At 39.2% G+C, this 19,812-nt stretch overlaps 1 protein-coding gene across 1 annotated transcript; it reads left to right on the top strand.

The window, feature by feature from the left end:
• The first annotated feature begins 936 nt into the window (after positions 1-936).
• Positions 937-2,582, top strand: LOC125262878 (C-type lectin domain family 4 member M-like). Its single transcript, XM_048181722.1, has 5 exons — positions 937-1,131; positions 1,249-1,842; positions 1,980-2,107; positions 2,204-2,313; positions 2,426-2,582. The coding sequence occupies exons 1-5, from the start codon at positions 1,008-1,010 to the stop codon at positions 2,553-2,555; spliced, it is 1,086 nt and encodes a 361-aa protein (XP_048037679.1). The 5' UTR covers positions 937-1,007; the 3' UTR covers positions 2,556-2,582.
• Positions 2,583-19,812: the final 17,230 nt, after the last annotated feature.

The following is a 19,812-nucleotide window of genomic DNA, read 5'->3' as shown; positions in this document are numbered from 1 at the left end:
CTGTGCACAGACCCAGACGTTAATACTGGCTGCCCTTGTCTAATGCCTTGAACATGGGCTGGCATATGCAAATATTGGGGGCGTACATATTAATGATCCCAACTGTTATGTAACAGTCGGTGTTATGTTGAGATTCGCCTGTTTTTCGGAGGTCTTTTAAACAAATGAGATTTACATAAGAAGGAGGAAGCAATGGAGTTTGAAACTCAATGTATGTCTTTTCCATGTACTGAACTCTTGTTATTCAACTATGCCAAGGTAAATTCAATTTTTGATTCTAGGGCACCTTTAAGGTAGGAAATTCTGGCGGTAAACTTGAGATCTGGATATTGCTAAATGAGCTGTAGCCGTCACGCTATAAAAGACTGAGTACAAGTATAGGCCAAACATACTGAGGCCTTTCTGTCATTATAAGTCAAGTACTGTATACTTAAGTGCAATTTTAGCATATTTCTGAAAAAGTACATACAAAGTAGATTAAAAGTATAATTTAGATTAACAGTATATTTTTATTTATTTATTTATTTATTTACTTTAAAAGAAGTATACTTATATCCAATAAATTAGATCCAAAACCCTTATCCTTATTATTTATTTCTGCTAATGTCAGTAGGTGTTATTCATGGCTATCTTCCAATTAAACAAATATTCTGGGTTCGAAACGAGTTTCGCTTAAATTCAAGACAAGAAAAACATTTTAACTTAACTTTGTACTTCAGATTTTACATATAAAGACACTGAGTGATTCTTTGGTAATAAATGCATTTAAATGAACACCATCTGTGTTGATTAAAAAAAAAAAAAAAATCTTTCCAGTGACCTTCCTTTAAGTTCCTTTATGCATAAATACTTGAAACATTTCCACAAAACAGTTCCATTGTGTATAAATACTTGATACACAAACGCAGATAAGGAACAAAATACAGTCCACTCCAGGAGTGAAACTAGTACTAGAGGGTACTAGTTTCTTAGGATCTTGACAACACCAAAACTGTCTGAAAGTGTAAATGAAAATAAAGAGAAGTACAACCTCAAAAATGCACAGAGAAGATGGACAAACCACTGATGTCTACGAAAATGATGGCGTTATAAAAGGTAAAATTGGAAAAGAGATCACAAACGCAATGCAAGGTAAATCACCTGAATTCTCAAATACTGAGATTAATATTTCACTCAGTTTTCATGCTTTCAGTTGATTGTCTTATGTGGACAAATAAAGAGAATAATATCATGTTTGTTATTGTACAGAAAGTGATTTTGTGAAGATCAGAAGCTCCAGAGCAGCTCCAGTGTGTTTGGTGCTGCTGTGTGTTCTTCTGCTATCTGCAGCCGCAGTGCTGGCTGTCATGTTTACGTTATGTCATGCTCAAGAGAGACAACTAACCAACAATACCAACCTCACAGAAGAGAGAATCCAGCTACAAATCAGCAATACCAACCTCACAATAGAGAGAGACCAGCTACAAACCAGGAATACCAACCTCACAAAAGAGAAAGACCAGCTACAAATCAGGAATACCAACCTCACAAGTGAGAGAGACCAACTACAAACCAGGAATACTGACCTCACAAGAGAAAGAGACCAGCTACAACTCAGGAATACCGACCTAACGAGAGAGAGAGACCAGCTACAAATCAAGAATACCGACCTCACAAGAGTGAGAGACCAGCTGCAAATCAGGAATACCGACCTAACAAGAGAGAGAGACCAGCTTCAAATCAGGAACATTGAACTGACAAATGAGAGAGATAGGTTATCATCAAATAACCTTGTACTGGTTAATCAAAGAGACCAGTTAAATAAGGAGAAAAACGAACTGTTAAAAAGTCTTAGTGAAAAGGGTAAACATGAAGTATATTAAAACTAAACAATCAAGTGTAGTTTTTTAAAGGATACATTACTAATTATTTAGGTGAAACAGGTTAAAACCAGTGTAATGAGAATAAAATGCTTAAACCAAAACTGCTTGTGTTTACAGATGGATGGACTTACTATAAATCCAATCTTTATTTGCTTTCCTCTGAGATGATGAGCTGGACTGAAAGCAGAAGATATTGTGCAGAGAGAGGAGCAGATCTGATCATCATAAACAACAGAGAAGAACAAGTGAGTAAACTAATTTTCTTACTTGATGGTAGTTTATAGGAAGAAAATGGTTACTTCTCTTTAAGACCTAAATGTGTTATTGTTTCATTTTCTCAGAATTTTGTTATTTGGAAAATGTCTGCTGGTGTTAGAGTCTGGATTGGTCTGAATGACATTGATGTGGAGAACATGTGGAAATGGGTTGATGGCAGCACACTGACCTCTTCGTGAGAAATAACTGAATTGAACTGATTAATATCTAATAAATGATTATCATATTACAGTATCATATCACACGGAAAGCAGAACTGAACATCTAATGCTTATCTGTTATTGCAGGTTCTGGGCGAGTGATGAGCCTACTGGACAAAGAAGAGAGAACTGTGCTCTAACTCATGGATCAGGATGGGCTGATTATCCATGCAATGATTATTTTCAATGTATCTGTGAGAAGAGAATTTTAAATTAAGTCACTGAACTGCAGGTTTATGTAAAAAACAAAAAAAACAAAAAAAAAAACAAACAAAAAATATATATATATATATATGTAATATATATGTAATATATATGTAATATATATATATATATAATGGGCTGATTTTTTTTTTTTTTTTTTTTTTTTTTTTTAATGAATGTCACATTAAAACTGTTTTGGAAAGTTTTTACCATGCATCCATTATTTATTTTGTATACTTTCAAGGTTTCTAGGCTTTTGTGTATAGTTTTAATTGTATTAATCTTGGAATATGGAAATATGGACCACTCATTTCCCTAATTCCACCCATACCAAAAATGTTCCCCTAAAAAGCTTTGAAAGCAAGTATACTTGTTTACCAAGGAGAGAAAAAAAGTTGAGGTGAAATTAGATTGTGTAAATATTACATGAACAACCTCTTCCAGTCCATATTTAATTTTGCCAAATATTGTATGTTACTTGACATATATAATGTGATAGCTATGAAATTAGCATTAAATTTCCATGCGGATGCAGCTACAGACACTTCTCATATCTTTTTCAGAAGAAAAAGGTTATTCAGAACTATCTGAAATATTTTCATTGTTATAAATCACACATCTAGATCAATTACCACAGCTTCAGCTTTATACACTCTCCTGGACTCGGGACAGAAATCAAGGAACATTCAGAAAAAAGAAAAAAAACAAAAAAACTTAGGTTTTGAAAACTTTGTTTGAATTAAAAATACCCCAACATATGTCATGATGACAAAATGATACCCCAATATATAATTTACATGAAGACGTAATTCCCATGCCCTTTGCCTCAGTGGAGGTTTCACATGAAATGTTTCTCACTTCTCATTGAAAGCAATGTGTTAAGGCTGTGTGGGATATCCTAAAATGCTTTACATGGCCCAATGTACTAAAACAGCAACAAGGGAAAACTATTATCTCACACATTTTCTTGTCATAACCACCATCCAGGCCTACTATTAGCACAGTACAGCACAGTAAACAAAGTGGAAAGACACTATTTTTATGTTCAGCGTTTTCTCCCCCATGGAAAGACGTTATTTTGAAAATGCTTAACATGTCTGCATCTGCATTACCAAGTTGTATATACTGAATCTTTTAGTATCACTGTCATAATGCATTAAGCCACGTTGAGCACTGCACATCACGCCTCTCTTCGTCAGATTGCACTGGCTGTCAATAGTCGCACACATCAAATCCAGGGCTCTGATCTACAAAACAACCACTGGCTCTGCACCACTATATCTAAATTCATGTATACTTTATTAATAAGGTGTGTAGCCCAGTGATCTCTGTCTTTTAATATCACTGTCTTGAATTAGGCCTAAACCACATTAAGTGTTTCCTTTATAATGGTTTTCTATAAGTGGAAATATAGGAGGAGATATTCTCGTGACCTTGCACAACATTCCCTTAAAGTTCTCTAGTCTCTAGTAGGGACATTCCTAAAATGTCAAATGTTCTCTTTTGGTTATGAGTGTTGCAGTTCAAGGTTCCTTATTTGACTTCAGGGGGAAGTTCCATTTTGGTTATTTAATGGTCAAATAAGAACGTTACAAAGAGGACATTTGAGATGTTAACAGAATGTTCAAACAATCTGCCAAAAAATTAAAAGAAGAAGAAGAAGAAGAAAACCATTGTTCCTTATGCAGAGCTTTCAAAATGACAGAGAAAATGACATTTTTTTAGCTTACAAGAACTTCCCCAAATTACTGTAAATTATGTTCATTGCATTGCAAGTCTGTCAGCTTTCACACCTAAATGGAGAAGGTTTAATGTTTCAATGAAACATTTCAAGTTACATCGACAACTTTAGGGTGAGTAGAGTAGGTTGCTATGGTCTACTAGCAAATCTAACTAATAAGGCTAGATAACGTTGCTCAACTTTTGTGCTGATTTAATCAGCATGTAACACTCAGCCTATATCAGGCAGTTTACACAACGTCAACTGGTTCTTTAACCTTTTTTTTTAACGTGTTTGAATAAATGTCTCAACAAAATAAACAGAATAAATATCAACCCAAAGTGTATTATACAAGAAACACCAATATACTAAAACACCAACAATATATACAAATATATATATATATATATATATATATATAAACAAAAATGTATGTATGTGTGTTGGAATAGTCCGTTTCAGTCCAAGGTAAAGTATGTGTGTATGCGTGTTTGTGTATGTTGAATCGGCCTCAACGGAAAGGCTTTTAGTCCGGGAGCGCGATGAAGTACAGCGTTGTCCTGTTCAGAATCCCAAAGGTGAAATAATCCAATGGATGTTACTTCCACAACGAGATAACCAGTCACAGACGATGACAAACCAAACAAGTAGTGTAGAGCGATCGATCGCGTAATCCACAAAGCAATGAATGAGAGCATCCTCTCTCGATCACCGGCAAACCGGCTTCTTTTATCGGAAGTGACAATCAGCTGTCCGACCCCATGACGTCACAGGGTTTCCCTGGATCTTCCCGACAGAAGTCTCGCGTGAGTAAAACGGGAACACAAACACAAAATATATATGTGACCCGTCACGGAAACCAGGGACACAAGCATCTCCGTGTTTTAGGTAGCAGTATTGGTTTATCTAAAAGCGTACATTTTGAGGTTGAAATCGGCTTGTTTTTCTGGGATTCTATCTCACAGTAGGGGCGTGTCATTGTCTGTTTGTATTTCCATACTGGAATCGGATACGCCAGCTTTTGTTTCTTTTGTTATTGCCGCTGCCCTCCAAGGGAAGCGTGGCTACTTATTTATGCAGCGCTCTGGCCGGCTCTAGCTGATATCAAAATTTAATGAAGATGGACGCCGCAAAGAATATCGCAGACGAGCTGAACCGTGGCCGTTACACCGAAAATGTTTTGAAGTACAACATACGGCTGTATTCTTTAGCTGCGGAAAACAGAGTGGCAGGACATGCAAATTATTGGACATTTAGAGGCAAACAGACGCATAGTGCAAACTTCGGAGATGGTTACATCCACAAAGAAGACCCCGACAAAGAGAAAGTGTGCCCGAACAACTTATTTCATTGGAGGCAACGAGATCTTTTCTGTTTCTTATGGGGTGAGTTTCCATAAACATCAAAGTTTGTCGTTTTGTGTTCATTCTAAGAACACGTAGGCTACATGTTATCTCATGTGTCTTTTGCTATTAGCTAGCTCAGGAGTTTAGTTTTAATTGTAATCGTTAGCATCGTATCACTTGCCAAAAAAACCCATTACTATAATGGGCTTTTAGATGTTAATGTTAGCATCTGCTATTAATTTGAATAACGCTTCAACTGCTTGAATTGACTGGTGTGAATGACTTGGCTCATGTAAACCTTACTATTCTTGAATTGAATGTGACGCTAATAATTTTAGCCAGTTACTACTTAATATTCTTAACAAGGATTTACTAATGTAATAGTAAATGTATCAGATTAAATTTCTACATAAGTAAAAGTATAAAGTATCCGTAGCCGTAAAATGTGCGTTATAAGTCAAAAGTAAAAGTATTTATTGAAGAGTTTAATGTACAGGATTATTTTAATCCTTTGACTCAAACCAGGTCTAACCACTAACTGAGGTCTAAACCAGGACTATACGGTTATCACAGAATCCTGTTTAAAAAGTCCTAATGTCAAAAAAGATAAATTACTGACATTTACAATGCACATTATCCTTTATTATTAATAGTATGCGGTCCGATTTTTCCCGTTGCGTCTGTGGTTGCTATGCAACCATGCAACTTTACAGGGGGTATGGCTTATCTAAATGAGATGTAAATGAGCCCTTTTGTCACTCCCAGCAGGTGAGAACAGGCGAGAACTGCAAAATTAGAGGTCATTTTCTGCCCTTTGAGCATTTTTGAGTGCCTACCTTCAAATGGCCACAACTTCTCCAAATATTATCAGATTTCCATGTGTTACACATCAAAGCTTGGAGACTACACTTTCAGAATCTGTGAATAACTCAAAATGCCCCAGAACCGACTTGTGTCCCTACTTTCCGTGACTGGTCACATATACAAAACAGCTGTCTTATATGATTAATAAAAATAATTTACAGCAGTATAAATATTTCCCCATTAGGTGGCCGCGCTACAAGCACTTAAATAGCATTTAGATTTAAACACCATCACCTCAAGTTTTTTATGACTCCTAGCAAGAGATAGTAGCAATAACAACAGCGCCGACAGATGAAAGGATTCAATGGAATCAATTCAGTGGAATCAATTCAATGGAAAGGATTCCGGAAGAGAATACAATGCTGAATAAAGTCGCATTTTTTTTTATTATTTTTGGACCAAAATCTATATAAGATGCTTCAAAAACGTCTAACTAACCCACTGATGTCACATGGACTACTTTGATGATGTTTTTATTACCTTTATGGACATGGACAGTCTACTGCACACACATTTTCAATGGATGGACAGAAAGCTCTCGGACTAAATCTAAAATATCTTAAACTGTGTTCCGAAGATGAAAGGAGGTCTTACGGGTTTGGAACGACATGAGGGTGAGTCATTAATTACATAATTTTCATTTTTGGGTGAACTAACCCTTTAAGTCTTTGTTTCTGGCAGTTCATATTTATATTTTCAATGATTTTTATTATCTGTAACCTGAAGTTTTTTTGTTTTTTTTGTTTGTTTGTTTGTTTGTTTTTTACAGTGTATTGGTATGTTTGTGAAATTGATTCTTCATAATTTAATTTAAAATATTTTAATTTAATGTGACATTTTAAAATGCAATTAAAAGTAAATGTATATGAATTCAATATGTAACCCAATTTAATTATTTTCACAGATTGTTTTAAAGGATTCCAAGCCTGCTGTTCTTGTGTTGCTGAGACAGCAGTGTGCATCCATATTGTTGCAGCACTACCAGACAGTACACTATTCAGAATATGGGATCAATGCAGTTCCTCCTGTACATAGCTGCACTAAATTGGAGCAGAGCTGGCACAAACCTAGAACAATTGTAGGTTTAAGAGAATTATCAAATGTTTAATTGATGACATAGATAATTAACATTTGATTAATAATAATAACAAAGAGTAATTTCAACATATAAATGAATTATTTTTGTATTTTACTGCATTTTCAGCTGAAATTCTCATTACCGCAATGTGTCCAGGTATGTATTCTAATTTAAACAGAAAAAAACTACAATATGCTTTTGAAAAATTATATATGAATGTTCTAATAGAAGTTTTCAAAGGACAGAAACAAATATTAATGTATAATATATAATAATAATGAAAAAAAAGAGGAAAAATTAAGTGTCCATGACTGATGATCTAATCCTCCGCAACATTTTTTAAGGACTCTTTACACACACACACAACATTTTAAATAAATCTTGATTTTGAATTAAGCAGCACATGTGCTAGAACTTCAAAGATGGTTACCAGGTAGGCAGATCTCTACCAGAAATATTTATATATTTCTACCAGAAAGACTACAAAGGCAAGTAAACATTTGCATAAGATTTAGTTTACAGTCATACAGTTTGTATGCAAATAATATCGAATAGATGGAATGATAAAGTTCTTTGGCCCAGTCCATAGTACAATCCGGAAGGGTAGCAGACGTTTGCAGATCCTGCCTGAAGATGAAGGCAGGGGTGGGGCCTACCCCCAATGTAAGGACAGAGACCGACCTAGTGGTGGTGGGGAAGATGGGGCTGAACGCCGGTGTCGGTATCTGCGAACATAATAGTAGGTGGGAACAGAACTTATATACTCCGGTGATGTGTCATGATTGGTTATAAAAGGAGTAATGACGTTTATAGGTAGAGACTTCCAGGTAGAACTTCTACTAAAGCTCCCCCCCTTCTCTCTCTTTCACCCCAACCCTTCCTATACATGACCACATTAAATATTCATATATAATCAGTTTTTGTTCACAATATAAATGAATGACGGATTTCTGCTTTGTATTTTATCTTTGAATGTGTTGAGCATGAAGACACACTGCTTATGTCTGATTAAGGTTCTGCAGTCCAAGAACCAGTGCAAAAGAAGGGCTGCAGTAACATTCCAGTTTGGTCCCCTAAAGGTTCCTGTAAACTTACTAAAGGTTCTGAAAACATTCAGTAAATGTGATGGAAGGACCTAAATAGGACCAAGAAATAACATTCTAGGTTGGTCCCCTAAAGGTCCTGCAAATGTTATGGGAATGTAGTGTAGAGACCTAGAGGGAACATCCTATAGTATTGGTCCCCTAAACATTCCCAGAACATCCTGAATGTTCCCTGAAGGTTTGCCAAATAACATCCCCCAACCCATAAAAGAACTCCACATTGGGACCATATCAGACCATTTTGGCAATGTTACCAGGCGATGTCCTTGACACCAGCGGGGAGGTTCTGAGAACGTTCTGGGAACATCACATTTCCAAATAAATTATGGTCTCCTAAACATTCAAAGAACGTCCTGAATATTCTGTGAAGGTCCGCCAAATAACATCCCCCAACCCTTTAAAGAGCTCGACACCAGTGGGGACGTTCTGTTGCAGTTTTCCAAGCACAACACAGTGAGACTAATGAATGTAGGACAGCTTCTTTATTATTACTCTAATGAAAAAAAGTAATAATTTTTATGTGTTTGTCACAAACTTAAAGAACAAAAATTTCACAGTGTCTAATAACCTTCAAAGGGCATAATTACCAATATATATAATTGTTGTTATATAAAAATAAATTTACAAACAATACAACAAATACTACAGAGATACAAAATAAATAAAATTGTTTTTCAGATACAGTAGGTTTATTTACCATGTATACATTTATTTAACATATTTTGTTGTTATATTAACATGACAAATAGAGGCTACGGTCCCTTGTAACGTCTGGACCAATCAGCTACACAATTATTCATTGTATTTAATGAATTACCCATAAACTCACTCTCACTATCAAAGATCTCTGAACTCATCCCCCTAAAACTGTAACCAGCATCCCAATGTTGCTAGCACACAGGCCAACCTAGGTGTCCTGTTACAGTTATATGGTACTTTTATGATCCAGAAGAATTCTGGAGAGACTAGTGACTCATTCTTCCTGAGAAGGACAAATAAACTCTCTTAATCCTATGTATTCTCTATACAACCACTTGGGAAATGTATAAACATGTATCCAATTTTCCCATCTCATGACTTTCCTTTTATAGGCTTTATTCTATGTATTAATTCTCTCTTTTGAACTATTTTGGTATTAATGTTCCATAGTTGCAAATGTATAGTTAACTGAGATCACATTGGCAGCATGTTTGGTATCTACGGACTCCAACTTTAATTTCCTATTTGGTAATTTATGTTACATGTTACTAACTCTGTGACATGTTAGAATTATAGGAAGCTAGAAGGTTATTCTCTCATTCATCCAATCCAGTGTCTTATGCTAATATCTTGCTACAGAACAAAGACTCGTAAAACTTCCCTCTGAAAGGGGAACTCCTTATTGGCACAGATACCTCAAGAGGGTGTGACATCTTCACCCCTTATATTCACTGATCACAAGGAACCCTCGCTCTTCCTGCTCGTCCTCCTCTTCTTCTTTTTTTACTGACAAATGCTGATGTCAAGATGATGCTGTAAGAAGCTAGAAGCTTCTAAGGAACCCCAAGCTTGTGCCAGGCCTCGGCCTAGACCTTCCATTCACCAAAGATCCTCTGAATCCAACTGGTTCTCTTTCATCAAGACAATATCAGCAAAGATTCAACGGAAACCTCCACAAATTGCATCAGGACAGTTTTAATTCAACTTGGAGAGACATGCAAGTATCAAACTTAGTCTCATTATCGGATACATTGAGTATCCTTACCCCTTTTAAAGATGGGCCTGTTAAAACTACACTGATGGTTTGCTCAAGGCTGTTGATCTGCTGAAATGTCCAACAATGCTGTAACCTCTTGCTTCCTGTACTCTGCTTTAGCTCTCTCTCTCTCTCTCTCTCTCTCTCTTGGTAAACTGTATGCATGTATGTGTGTGAATGTTAGAGTAGTTTAAGTGTTTAGTCTAGTTAATAAAGACTTGTTCATGTCACACGTAAGGTTGTCCGTGTTTTGCGCTCATATACGGGAGTCCCTATTCATGTCGGTCCTGACTACAGGCTTTTAGAAGAATAAGATTGTTATTTCCCATAACCTGGAAATGAACATTTCTTAGAATTAATAAACAATTAACACTGTGTGTTCATTGAACAACAGGTTAATTGATTGTAATATTAATTGTATTACATTAAGTTAATTTTATTAACTGATTAAAATATTAATAATTAATTATAACTAGTTATGATTAATTATTCATATTTATTTTGAGCTAATTTGCTACACCCTTTAAGACCGAATCCATGGATACTGACACATATCCTGTTTTCAACCAAATGTTTAAGTCCACTTAAGCCATAACCGACTGTACTTACATGAGATACTCCACACGATGGACATTTTGACAACTATTTGTGCATTTGACCATGCAGGCACGAGGAGAACTGATTGCGCGCTGTCTGAGAGAACTGGGATCGCACGCAAAAAAGAGAGAGAGCGCACTTCTGGTCTGTGTTATTCAGCGAGATTCTGCCTATCCCACCTTCACTAATCAATAACGAATTGTGATTGAAAGCATGCAGTTTGCAATGTGTGTGTTGTCATCATTAATTTTGAAGTATTTCCACACCTGTGAGGCTGACATTGTTTCTGCTGCTGCAAATCCGGATCAGTTTTTCCTGATCCAGATTTGCAAAAGGAGGAGGACAGAAGGCCTGCAGTACGATAGGCCCTGGGACATTGGTGGGGACCTTTGGTATATACCCAGGTCTAGGATGCAGGAAAGCCTTGACCATACCAGGTGCAAATTCCATACATGAAGGAGCAACAGAAAGTGCTTGAAGATCTCCAATTCTTATAAGTGATGATATAGCCAACAGTAAGATGGTTTTTAGAGTGAGGAATTTCTCAGACACCTCCTCTAAAGGTTCGAAGGGAGCCTCAGCTAACCCTTCCAACACAATAGCCAGAGCCTCAACCTCTGGGTACCATGGAGAAAGCGTATAACTGGGGATGCGTATAACTGGGTACCAACTGGGTACCATGGAGAAAGCGTATAACTATCCCTTGGGGTATCTTCCCACAGAAGATCCCCCAAGGGAGCATGATAAGCAGAAATAGCTGCCAAAAAAACCTTTAAAGTAGAAGGAGATAGAACATCCGAGAATTTTTCTTGGAGAATCACAGTACATGACTGATAGAGGAGAGGAACGGGTCCACCTGAAGTTGACTACACCAAATAGCAAACAGCTTCCATTTATACGCATAAAGTTTTCTCATTGAAGGAGCTCTGGAGTGGAGTATGGTCTCCACAACCTCGGTTGGGAGACCGGATTCTATGAGCCCAGCCCCCTCAGAGGCCAGGCCCACAGTTTCCATAACTCAGGGCGGGGGTGAATTATCATGCCGCCCACTTGAGACAGAAGGTCCTGCCTGATTGGGATCTCCATGGGGGAGCCGTCTAAGAGAGACACTAGGTCTGTGAACCACACTTGGGTTGGCCAGAACGGGGCTATCATTATGAGATGGCCCCCGTCCCGACGAACCCTCTCCAGAACCCCGGGGCTGGATGAGCCAGAGAGTACCACAATGGGCAATGAGAAGTCTCTTTCAAGGCAAACAGGTCAACTTCTGCACGACCAAAATTCTTCCAGATGAGCTCCACCACCTCGGGGTGGAGTCTCCATTCCCTGGGCCTCGACCCCTGCCTCGACAGGATGTCTGCCCCCACATTTTGATTCCCCGGGATATAAGCTGCTCTCAGGGAGAGGGGCTTCCCCTGGGCCCACAGGAGGGTCCAATGGGCTAACTTGCACAACTGGCGAGACCTCAGACCCCCCTGATGGTTGATATAAGAGACCACCGACATGTTGTCTGTGTGAACCAACACACGGTGGCCCCTCAGGTCTAGGAGGAAGTATTTGAGTGCTCGAAATACCGCCATCATTTCCAGCCGATTTATGTGCCAGGAAAGTAGATGGTCCTCCCAAAGACCCTGAACTGGGCAACCACTCATGATCGCCCCCCAGCCTGTGAGAGAAGCTTCCATCGTTAGCATTACGCGACGACAAGGAGCCCCCCAGCACAGGTCCCTGGGACAGGAACCAAGGCTTCTTCCACATGACTAAGGCATGAAGGCATCCCCACGTGACCTTGATCATGCAAAAAGGATTTCCCCTCGGAGAAAACCCCTTGGTCCTGAGCCACCACTGTAAGGGTCTCATGTGTAGCACACCAAAAGGTATCACGTTGGACGCAGCTGCCATCAAACCCAACAGTCTCTGAAACTGTTTTACAGTGCGTGACTGGCCTAATTTTACCCCATTCACGGCTGAGAGAATGGAATTCACCCGAGCAGGAGACAGACGTGCCTGCATCGTGGTGGAATCCCAGACTACCCCTAGATGGCTGGTAGGTTGAGCTGGAAGAAGCACACTCTTCTTGGCATTGAGTCTCAGCCCTAACCTTCTCATATGGGCAATAACAACATCTTGATGTTGAACTCTCTGTTGCTCAGATCGAGCTAGAATCAACCAATCATCGATATAATTTAGCACGCGGATACCCTGGAGTCTCAGGGGAGCCAGAGCTGCATCCACGCACTTCGTGAAGGTGCGGGGTGAAAGTGCTAGGCCGAAAGGACCTTGTATTGATAAGCTTCGCCCCCAAAAACAAATCTGAGGAAATTCCAGTGCTGAGGATGGATGGATACATGAAAGTAAGCGTATTTCAGATCTATTGTCACAAACCAGTCCTCGGACCTGTTCTGTGTGGTGATCTGTTTGAGTGTGAGCACCACCATAGGGAGGACCCCGTTGAACCGGGGCGGGCGAGACCCATCGAGAAATATTGCACCCATTGAGAAATATTGGGGAGAAGTTTCCATTCTGCCAAAAATTCTACTAAGGCAACCAATCTCTCGAGACTGGCCTCTGGTATTTTTTGTGCATTCGACACACACTTCGGTGCCCTGAAGCGGTGGACCGGCAGGGAACAACCGAATCAAACGCTGGCCGGCCCTCTTTAGAGGGTCGGCGGGGACCACTGCGCCCTGAAGCACACGAGGTGGCAGGGTTGGCAGAACGGCCCCCTGAGGGCACCGAAGAGGGACGGGTACCATATAGTGTGATACGGGACCCTCTCCGGAGGGAGCTGCCCTCAGAAGTCCTGCGCCACTGGCATCAGGACTTCTTCGAAGCCTTCCTCGCGATAATGACAGTCCACAGATCTGTCTTACCCTTGGAAGACTTCAACTGTGTCGCCCGTCCCAGTCCCCAAGCTTTTTGCGAGGGAGCACGGGTGGCGACACTGCTTTTGTTGCGCTCTATACGCAGAGGAGCTGCTTGAAGGCCGAGACTGCTCCCGCTCAGCAGCCTCGGGGGGTAGAGAGCGGCAGGAGAGGAACCTCTGGAAGGCCGCTGACTGCTTTCTGTCTTCCTGGAACTTCTCGATGACCGAAGTGACAGAGTCGCCGAAGAGACCCAGGAAAGACAGCGGCGCATCCAGGAGAACATTTTTATCCTTTTCTTTTATGTCGGATCAATTTAACCATAAATGCCTCTCCATGGCCACCAGGGCTGCCATAGACCGGCCGATTGTATTAGCCGTCTCCTTGGTGGCCCGGAGAGATGGATCAGTGGCTTCTCTGAGTTCCTGGATCATTTCAAAACTAGCCTCACCGCTCTCATCTATTTCCCCCAGCAGGTCAGCCTGACAAGCTTGTAAAATCGACATTGTATGCAAACAAGCTGCAGCCTGACCTCCTGCCGAATAAGCTTTGCCCACCAGTGCTGATGTAGTTATTAATGGTCTGGTGGGCAGCGTCGGGGGGAGACTCGCGCGAGAGATATCTCACAAGCGTCTCTTCTACCCGAGGCATCGCCCCATAACCATATTGTTTCAGCCCCGTGATGTTTGAATAGACCGAAGTCTGGGGCTGTAAACTCTGTACTGCGCTGGTCTCTACCACGACCTCGACACCTCGGTGTCGGGAAAGAATGGCAGTCCCAGACACTGAGGCTTTGACCGGGCGAGCAGAAAGCGCTTATCCAGCTTGCTTTTCTGATGCGCTTCAGCTTTTTCTGCTGGCCATTCAATTTTTAACTTTGCTACTGCCCTGGTCACAACTTCTAGCAGCTCCTCATATGCTGGAGATGAGGATGGCGAGTCCTCTTCTCCAGCCTCGACGCTCACCACATCCACCTCCTCAGAGCTGGATAGATGAAGCACCAATGTCTCTCTCCGGGGGGAAGAAACCGCAGCGCGTGCTTCTGCAACCAGAGGAGAGACACTGGGTCTGACAGGTGAGGGCTGAGATAAGGCTGGGCCCATCTCTAACCCCTCTGTCAGATCCATTTGTGAACCCCACGAATGAAGCCGCCGCTCTGCCTCAGCAGCAGTGAGACTCAATCCGTCGGGAACACTGGCCGCGGCGCCCTCCTTATCTTTATCAAAGAGCGCCCGGCGAAAACGGAGTGTACGGAGAGTCAGCCTTTCGCAGTGCACACAGACAGCTCCCTCGAGAGCTGCCTGGGCATGCTCCACTCCTAAACAAACAGCACACATCTCGTGTGTATCCCCGCCCATGATGAAGTGAGAGCAGGGATGAACACACTTGACAAATTGTTGTTTGCTCGCCATTACGTGTCATATATATATATATATATATATATATATATATATATATATATATATATATATATATATATATATATATATATATACACAGTGGGTACAGAAAGTATTCAGACCCCCTTAAATTTTTCACTCTTTGTTATATTGCAGCCATTTGCTAAAATCATTTAAGTTCCTTTTTTTTTCCTCATTAATGTACACACAGCACCCCATATTGACAGAAAAACACAGAATTGTTGACATTTTTGCAGATTTATTAAAAAAGAAAAACTGAAATATCACATGGTCCTAAGTATTCAGACCCTTTGCTGTGACACTCATATATTTACCTCAGGTGCTGTCCATTTCTTCTGATCATCCTTGAGATGGTTCTGCACCTTCATTTGAGTCCAGCTGTGTTTGATTATACTGATTGGACTTGATTAGGAAAGCCACACACCTGTCTATATAAGACCTTACAGCTCACAGTGCATGTCAGAGCAAATGAGAATCATGAGGTCAAAGGAACTGCCTGAAGAGCTCAGAGACAGAATTGTGGCAAGGCGCAGATCTGGCCAAGGTTACAAAAAAATTTCTGCTGCACTTAAGGTTCCTAAGAGCACAGTGGAAGACGTTTGGGACGACCAGAACCCTTCCAAGAGTGGCCAAACTAAGCTATCGGGGGAGAAGAGCCTTGGTGAGAGAGGTAAAGAAGAACCCAAAGATCACTGTGGCTGAGCTCCAGTGATGCAGTTGGGAGATGGGAGAAAGTTGTAGAAAGTCAACCATCACTGCAGCCCTCCACCAGTCGGGGCTTTACGGCAGAATGGCCTGACGGAAGCCTCTCCTCAGTGCATGATACATGAAAGCCCGCATGGTGTTTGCTAAAAAACACCTGAAGGACTGCAAGATGGTGAGAAATAAGATTCTCTGGTGTGAATGGACCAAGATAGAACTTTTTGGCCTTAATTGTAAGCGCTATGTGTGGAGAAAACCAGGCACTGCTCATCACCTGTCCAATACAGTCCCAACAGTGAAGCATGGTGGTTGCAGCATCATGCTGTGGGGGTGTTTTTCAGCTGCAGGGACAGGACGACTGGTTGCAATCGAGGGAAAGATGAATGTGGCCAAGTACAGGGATATCCTGGACGAAAACCTTCTCCGGAGTGCTCAGGACCTCAGACTGGGCCGAAGGTTTACCTTCCAACAAGACAATGACCCTAAGCACACAGCTAAAATAACGAAGGAGTGGCTTCACAACAACTCCGTGACTGTTCTTGAATGGCCCAGCCAGAGCCCTGACCCAATTGAGCATCTCTGGAGAGATATAAAAATGGCTGTCCACCAACGTTTACCATCCAACCTGACAGAACTGGAGAGGATCTGCAAGGAGGAATGGCAGAGGATCCCCAAATCCAGGTGTGAAAAACTTGTTGCATCTTTCCCAAAAAGACTCGTGACTGTATTAGATCAAAAGGGTGCTTCTACTAAATACTGAGCAAAGGGTCTGAATACTTAGGACCATGTGATATTTCAGTTTTTCTTTTTTAATAAATCTGCAAAAATGTCAACAATTCTGTGTTTTTCTGTCAATATGGGGTGCTGTGTGTACATTAATGAGGAAAAAAAAAATGAACTTAAATGATTTTAGCAAATGGCTGCAATATAACAAAGAGTGAAAAATTTAAGGGGGTCTGAATACTTTCCATACCCACTATATACATATATATGCTATTTTGAGACACCATGAAATATGAACTTAAAAGTGCTTTTAATATTCTATCTCTGTATTTAAAAAATGTATTTAAATACTACTTATTGTAAATTTGAACCCATAGTGTACTACAAGTGGTAACTAAATATATTTTTTAAATACAGAGATTTAGCATAAATGGTATATGGAGTCACACAACAATGCAAAAAAATAAAATTTCTGAAAGGTTTAAATAGTGGTGACATTTAACAAATGCTTTTTTAGTGTTCTCAGTAGTTTTTAATAATGTTTTAAATTATATATTTTAAATTTGCAGTTAGATTTATGTTCAGGACACTTTACTTAATAATAAAATATATTTTAGAGTTATTTTTCATGCATATTTATACATGCAATGTCCTGGGGACAGAAATGTCACCCATTCGCCCAGGTGAAAAAAAAAAAAGTACATTGCTATAATATACTTAAAGTGCTCTATTTTCGTGCACAAATTTTGTACTTAATATACTAAAAATTCTTCTTTAATACTACTTAAGATAATCTTAAGAACATCTAAATGTACTCAACTGTGCTATTTTGAGACAGCATGAAATATGAACTAAAATGTGCTTTTAATATACTATCTCTGTATTTAAAAAATGTATTTAGATACCACTTATAGTGCATTTGAACCCATAGTGTACTATATCAAACATTAGAACAGCGTATTTACGACTACTTACCAACATCCGGCACACGTGAACTGATGCCAAATATCGCGATGTGTTCTGAAGGAGACTTCTGCGTGATTTCAAATTTGCGTCTGTTTTTGACGCTAAAGGTTTCCTATTGAAAGCAATGGAGTTCCCAGTTCGTTCACAGAGTGACGCCGAGGGGCACAGTTGGCGTATCCCAAGCGACGCTGGGGGCGCATGACCATGCTTCAATTTTTGACGCCTCGGTAGTGAGAACGGGTTGTCAATATCTAACTGGCATATGTCTCGAACTATGTGAAGGGGAATATAAATGGAAAGTTACATATGCATATCACATGAACAGCTTCATACTGAATGTTTCACAACAGTCTGATTTGTGAAAGTCAGGATATTAATTATGGATGGGTTCTGAAAGAAACTAATAACAATCTTAAAAGTATATATTCCTTATAGAAAACAATATTTGTTGTAGCTGTGAATATTATTGAATTGACCTGAGCTAACATAAACTAAGAAAAGTTGTATTTTAATTAAAGTTAACAAAGATTAATAAATACTATAACAAATGCATTGCTCATTTTTAGTTCATTTTAGTTAATGCATTAACTGATGTTAACCAATGGGAACTTATTGTAAAATGTTACCAAAGAGTCACTATTTATCACTGTATGAAACAGTTACATATCATTATTTCAAAATTGTCTTATTTAAAATATTTTTAAGATAATTGTTGTTTGACAGCTAACTATGTTAGACATACCAAAAAAAAGACAATTTGTTTAAACAAAGCAAGAATCAAGAGGTTTCACCCCCAAAATTACTGACAGTGCCTTTAAAGAAACCCCCTCTAAAAGTCAATGAATTTTCACACTGATGGAAGGGCATGTAAATGCAGCCACTGCTAGAAGCATCGACTGATAAGCTGTCTGAACTTTTGATATAGCAACAACCTGAAAGTTCATGTGAACGTTGAAAATGCACTAGCCCCTAAAGACTTTGCATAATAACTGTGGTAGCTTTCACATGTTTATTAATGACCATTATGTTTTTTGAGGAAATGTAGGCCTATTAGAAGTTGATCTCAATACCTGAAGGAAGTGAAGGAGTGATTGTATGATACTGTATACATTTTAACCTCATTTAACACAAACAGCATTGTTGAAGTTGAATTTCCTTTCTGCATAAATACTAGCTACACAAATACAGATGATGAACACAAAACAATCCACTCCAGAATATAAACTAGTATTAGTTTGTCAGCATCTTGAGGACACTGAAACTACAGAAAAACTATTGAAATGGGTACAAAATGCACAAAGAAGATGGGGAAAGGGCTAATGATTGATATCTACCAAAATAGTGACATTATAACTGGTAAATCTGCGTGTGATGCTGATGCAGGAGCTGGCCGATAATGATTCAGCGTTCTGACAATGTTTACAACGTGAACAGCATAGCATCAGAAACTGACACTGAAGAGAAGAAATTGTTGAATAAAGTCTTTTTTATTTTGTTTTTTGTTTTTGTGCACAAAAAGTATTCTTGTTGCTTCATAAAATTAAGGTTGAACCACTGTAGTCACATTGACTATTTTAACAATGTCTTTACTGCCTTTCTGGGCCTTGAAATTAGAAATTGCGTTGCTTTCTATGGGGGATCAGAAAGATATTGTACAGATCAGAAGTTACAGATCAGAAGATATAAATACAGTCATCATAAACAACAGAGAGGAACAAGTGAGTGAAAGATACCATATTAAGGGGATTAATTATAATGGAAAGTAGTTTCTGTGAGGGTATGGTTAGGTATTTATAATTAAGCATGTATGTGTGTGTGGTTCAGGTAAACCCTACATTATTGGAGACAAAAAGTCCCCACAAAGATGGAAATATCCAAAATTGAAAAAACATTTTGGTCCCTATGGAAAACAGCTTATACAGTAAATCATACTAAGTGATGTTTTATGAAAATGTGAAAATGCAGAAAGTTTTCTGTGATGGGTAGGTTTAGGGATAGGGTTGGTATAAGGGAATTGAATATACAGTTTATAGAGTATAAAAACAGAAAGTGAAATATCATGAAAACAGTACATCCTGTGGAAAAAGAAACATTAAACATTGAAATCTTATGCTAACATCTAACATCTATGGACCATTTTAACTAAAGAAA

This window comes from Megalobrama amblycephala, linkage group LG2 (genome assembly GCF_018812025.1).
Source record: "Megalobrama amblycephala isolate DHTTF-2021 linkage group LG2, ASM1881202v1, whole genome shotgun sequence".
Taxonomy (NCBI): domain Eukaryota; kingdom Metazoa; phylum Chordata; class Actinopteri; order Cypriniformes; family Xenocyprididae; genus Megalobrama; species Megalobrama amblycephala.
This window is presented reverse-complemented; position numbering and strand designations above follow the sequence as displayed.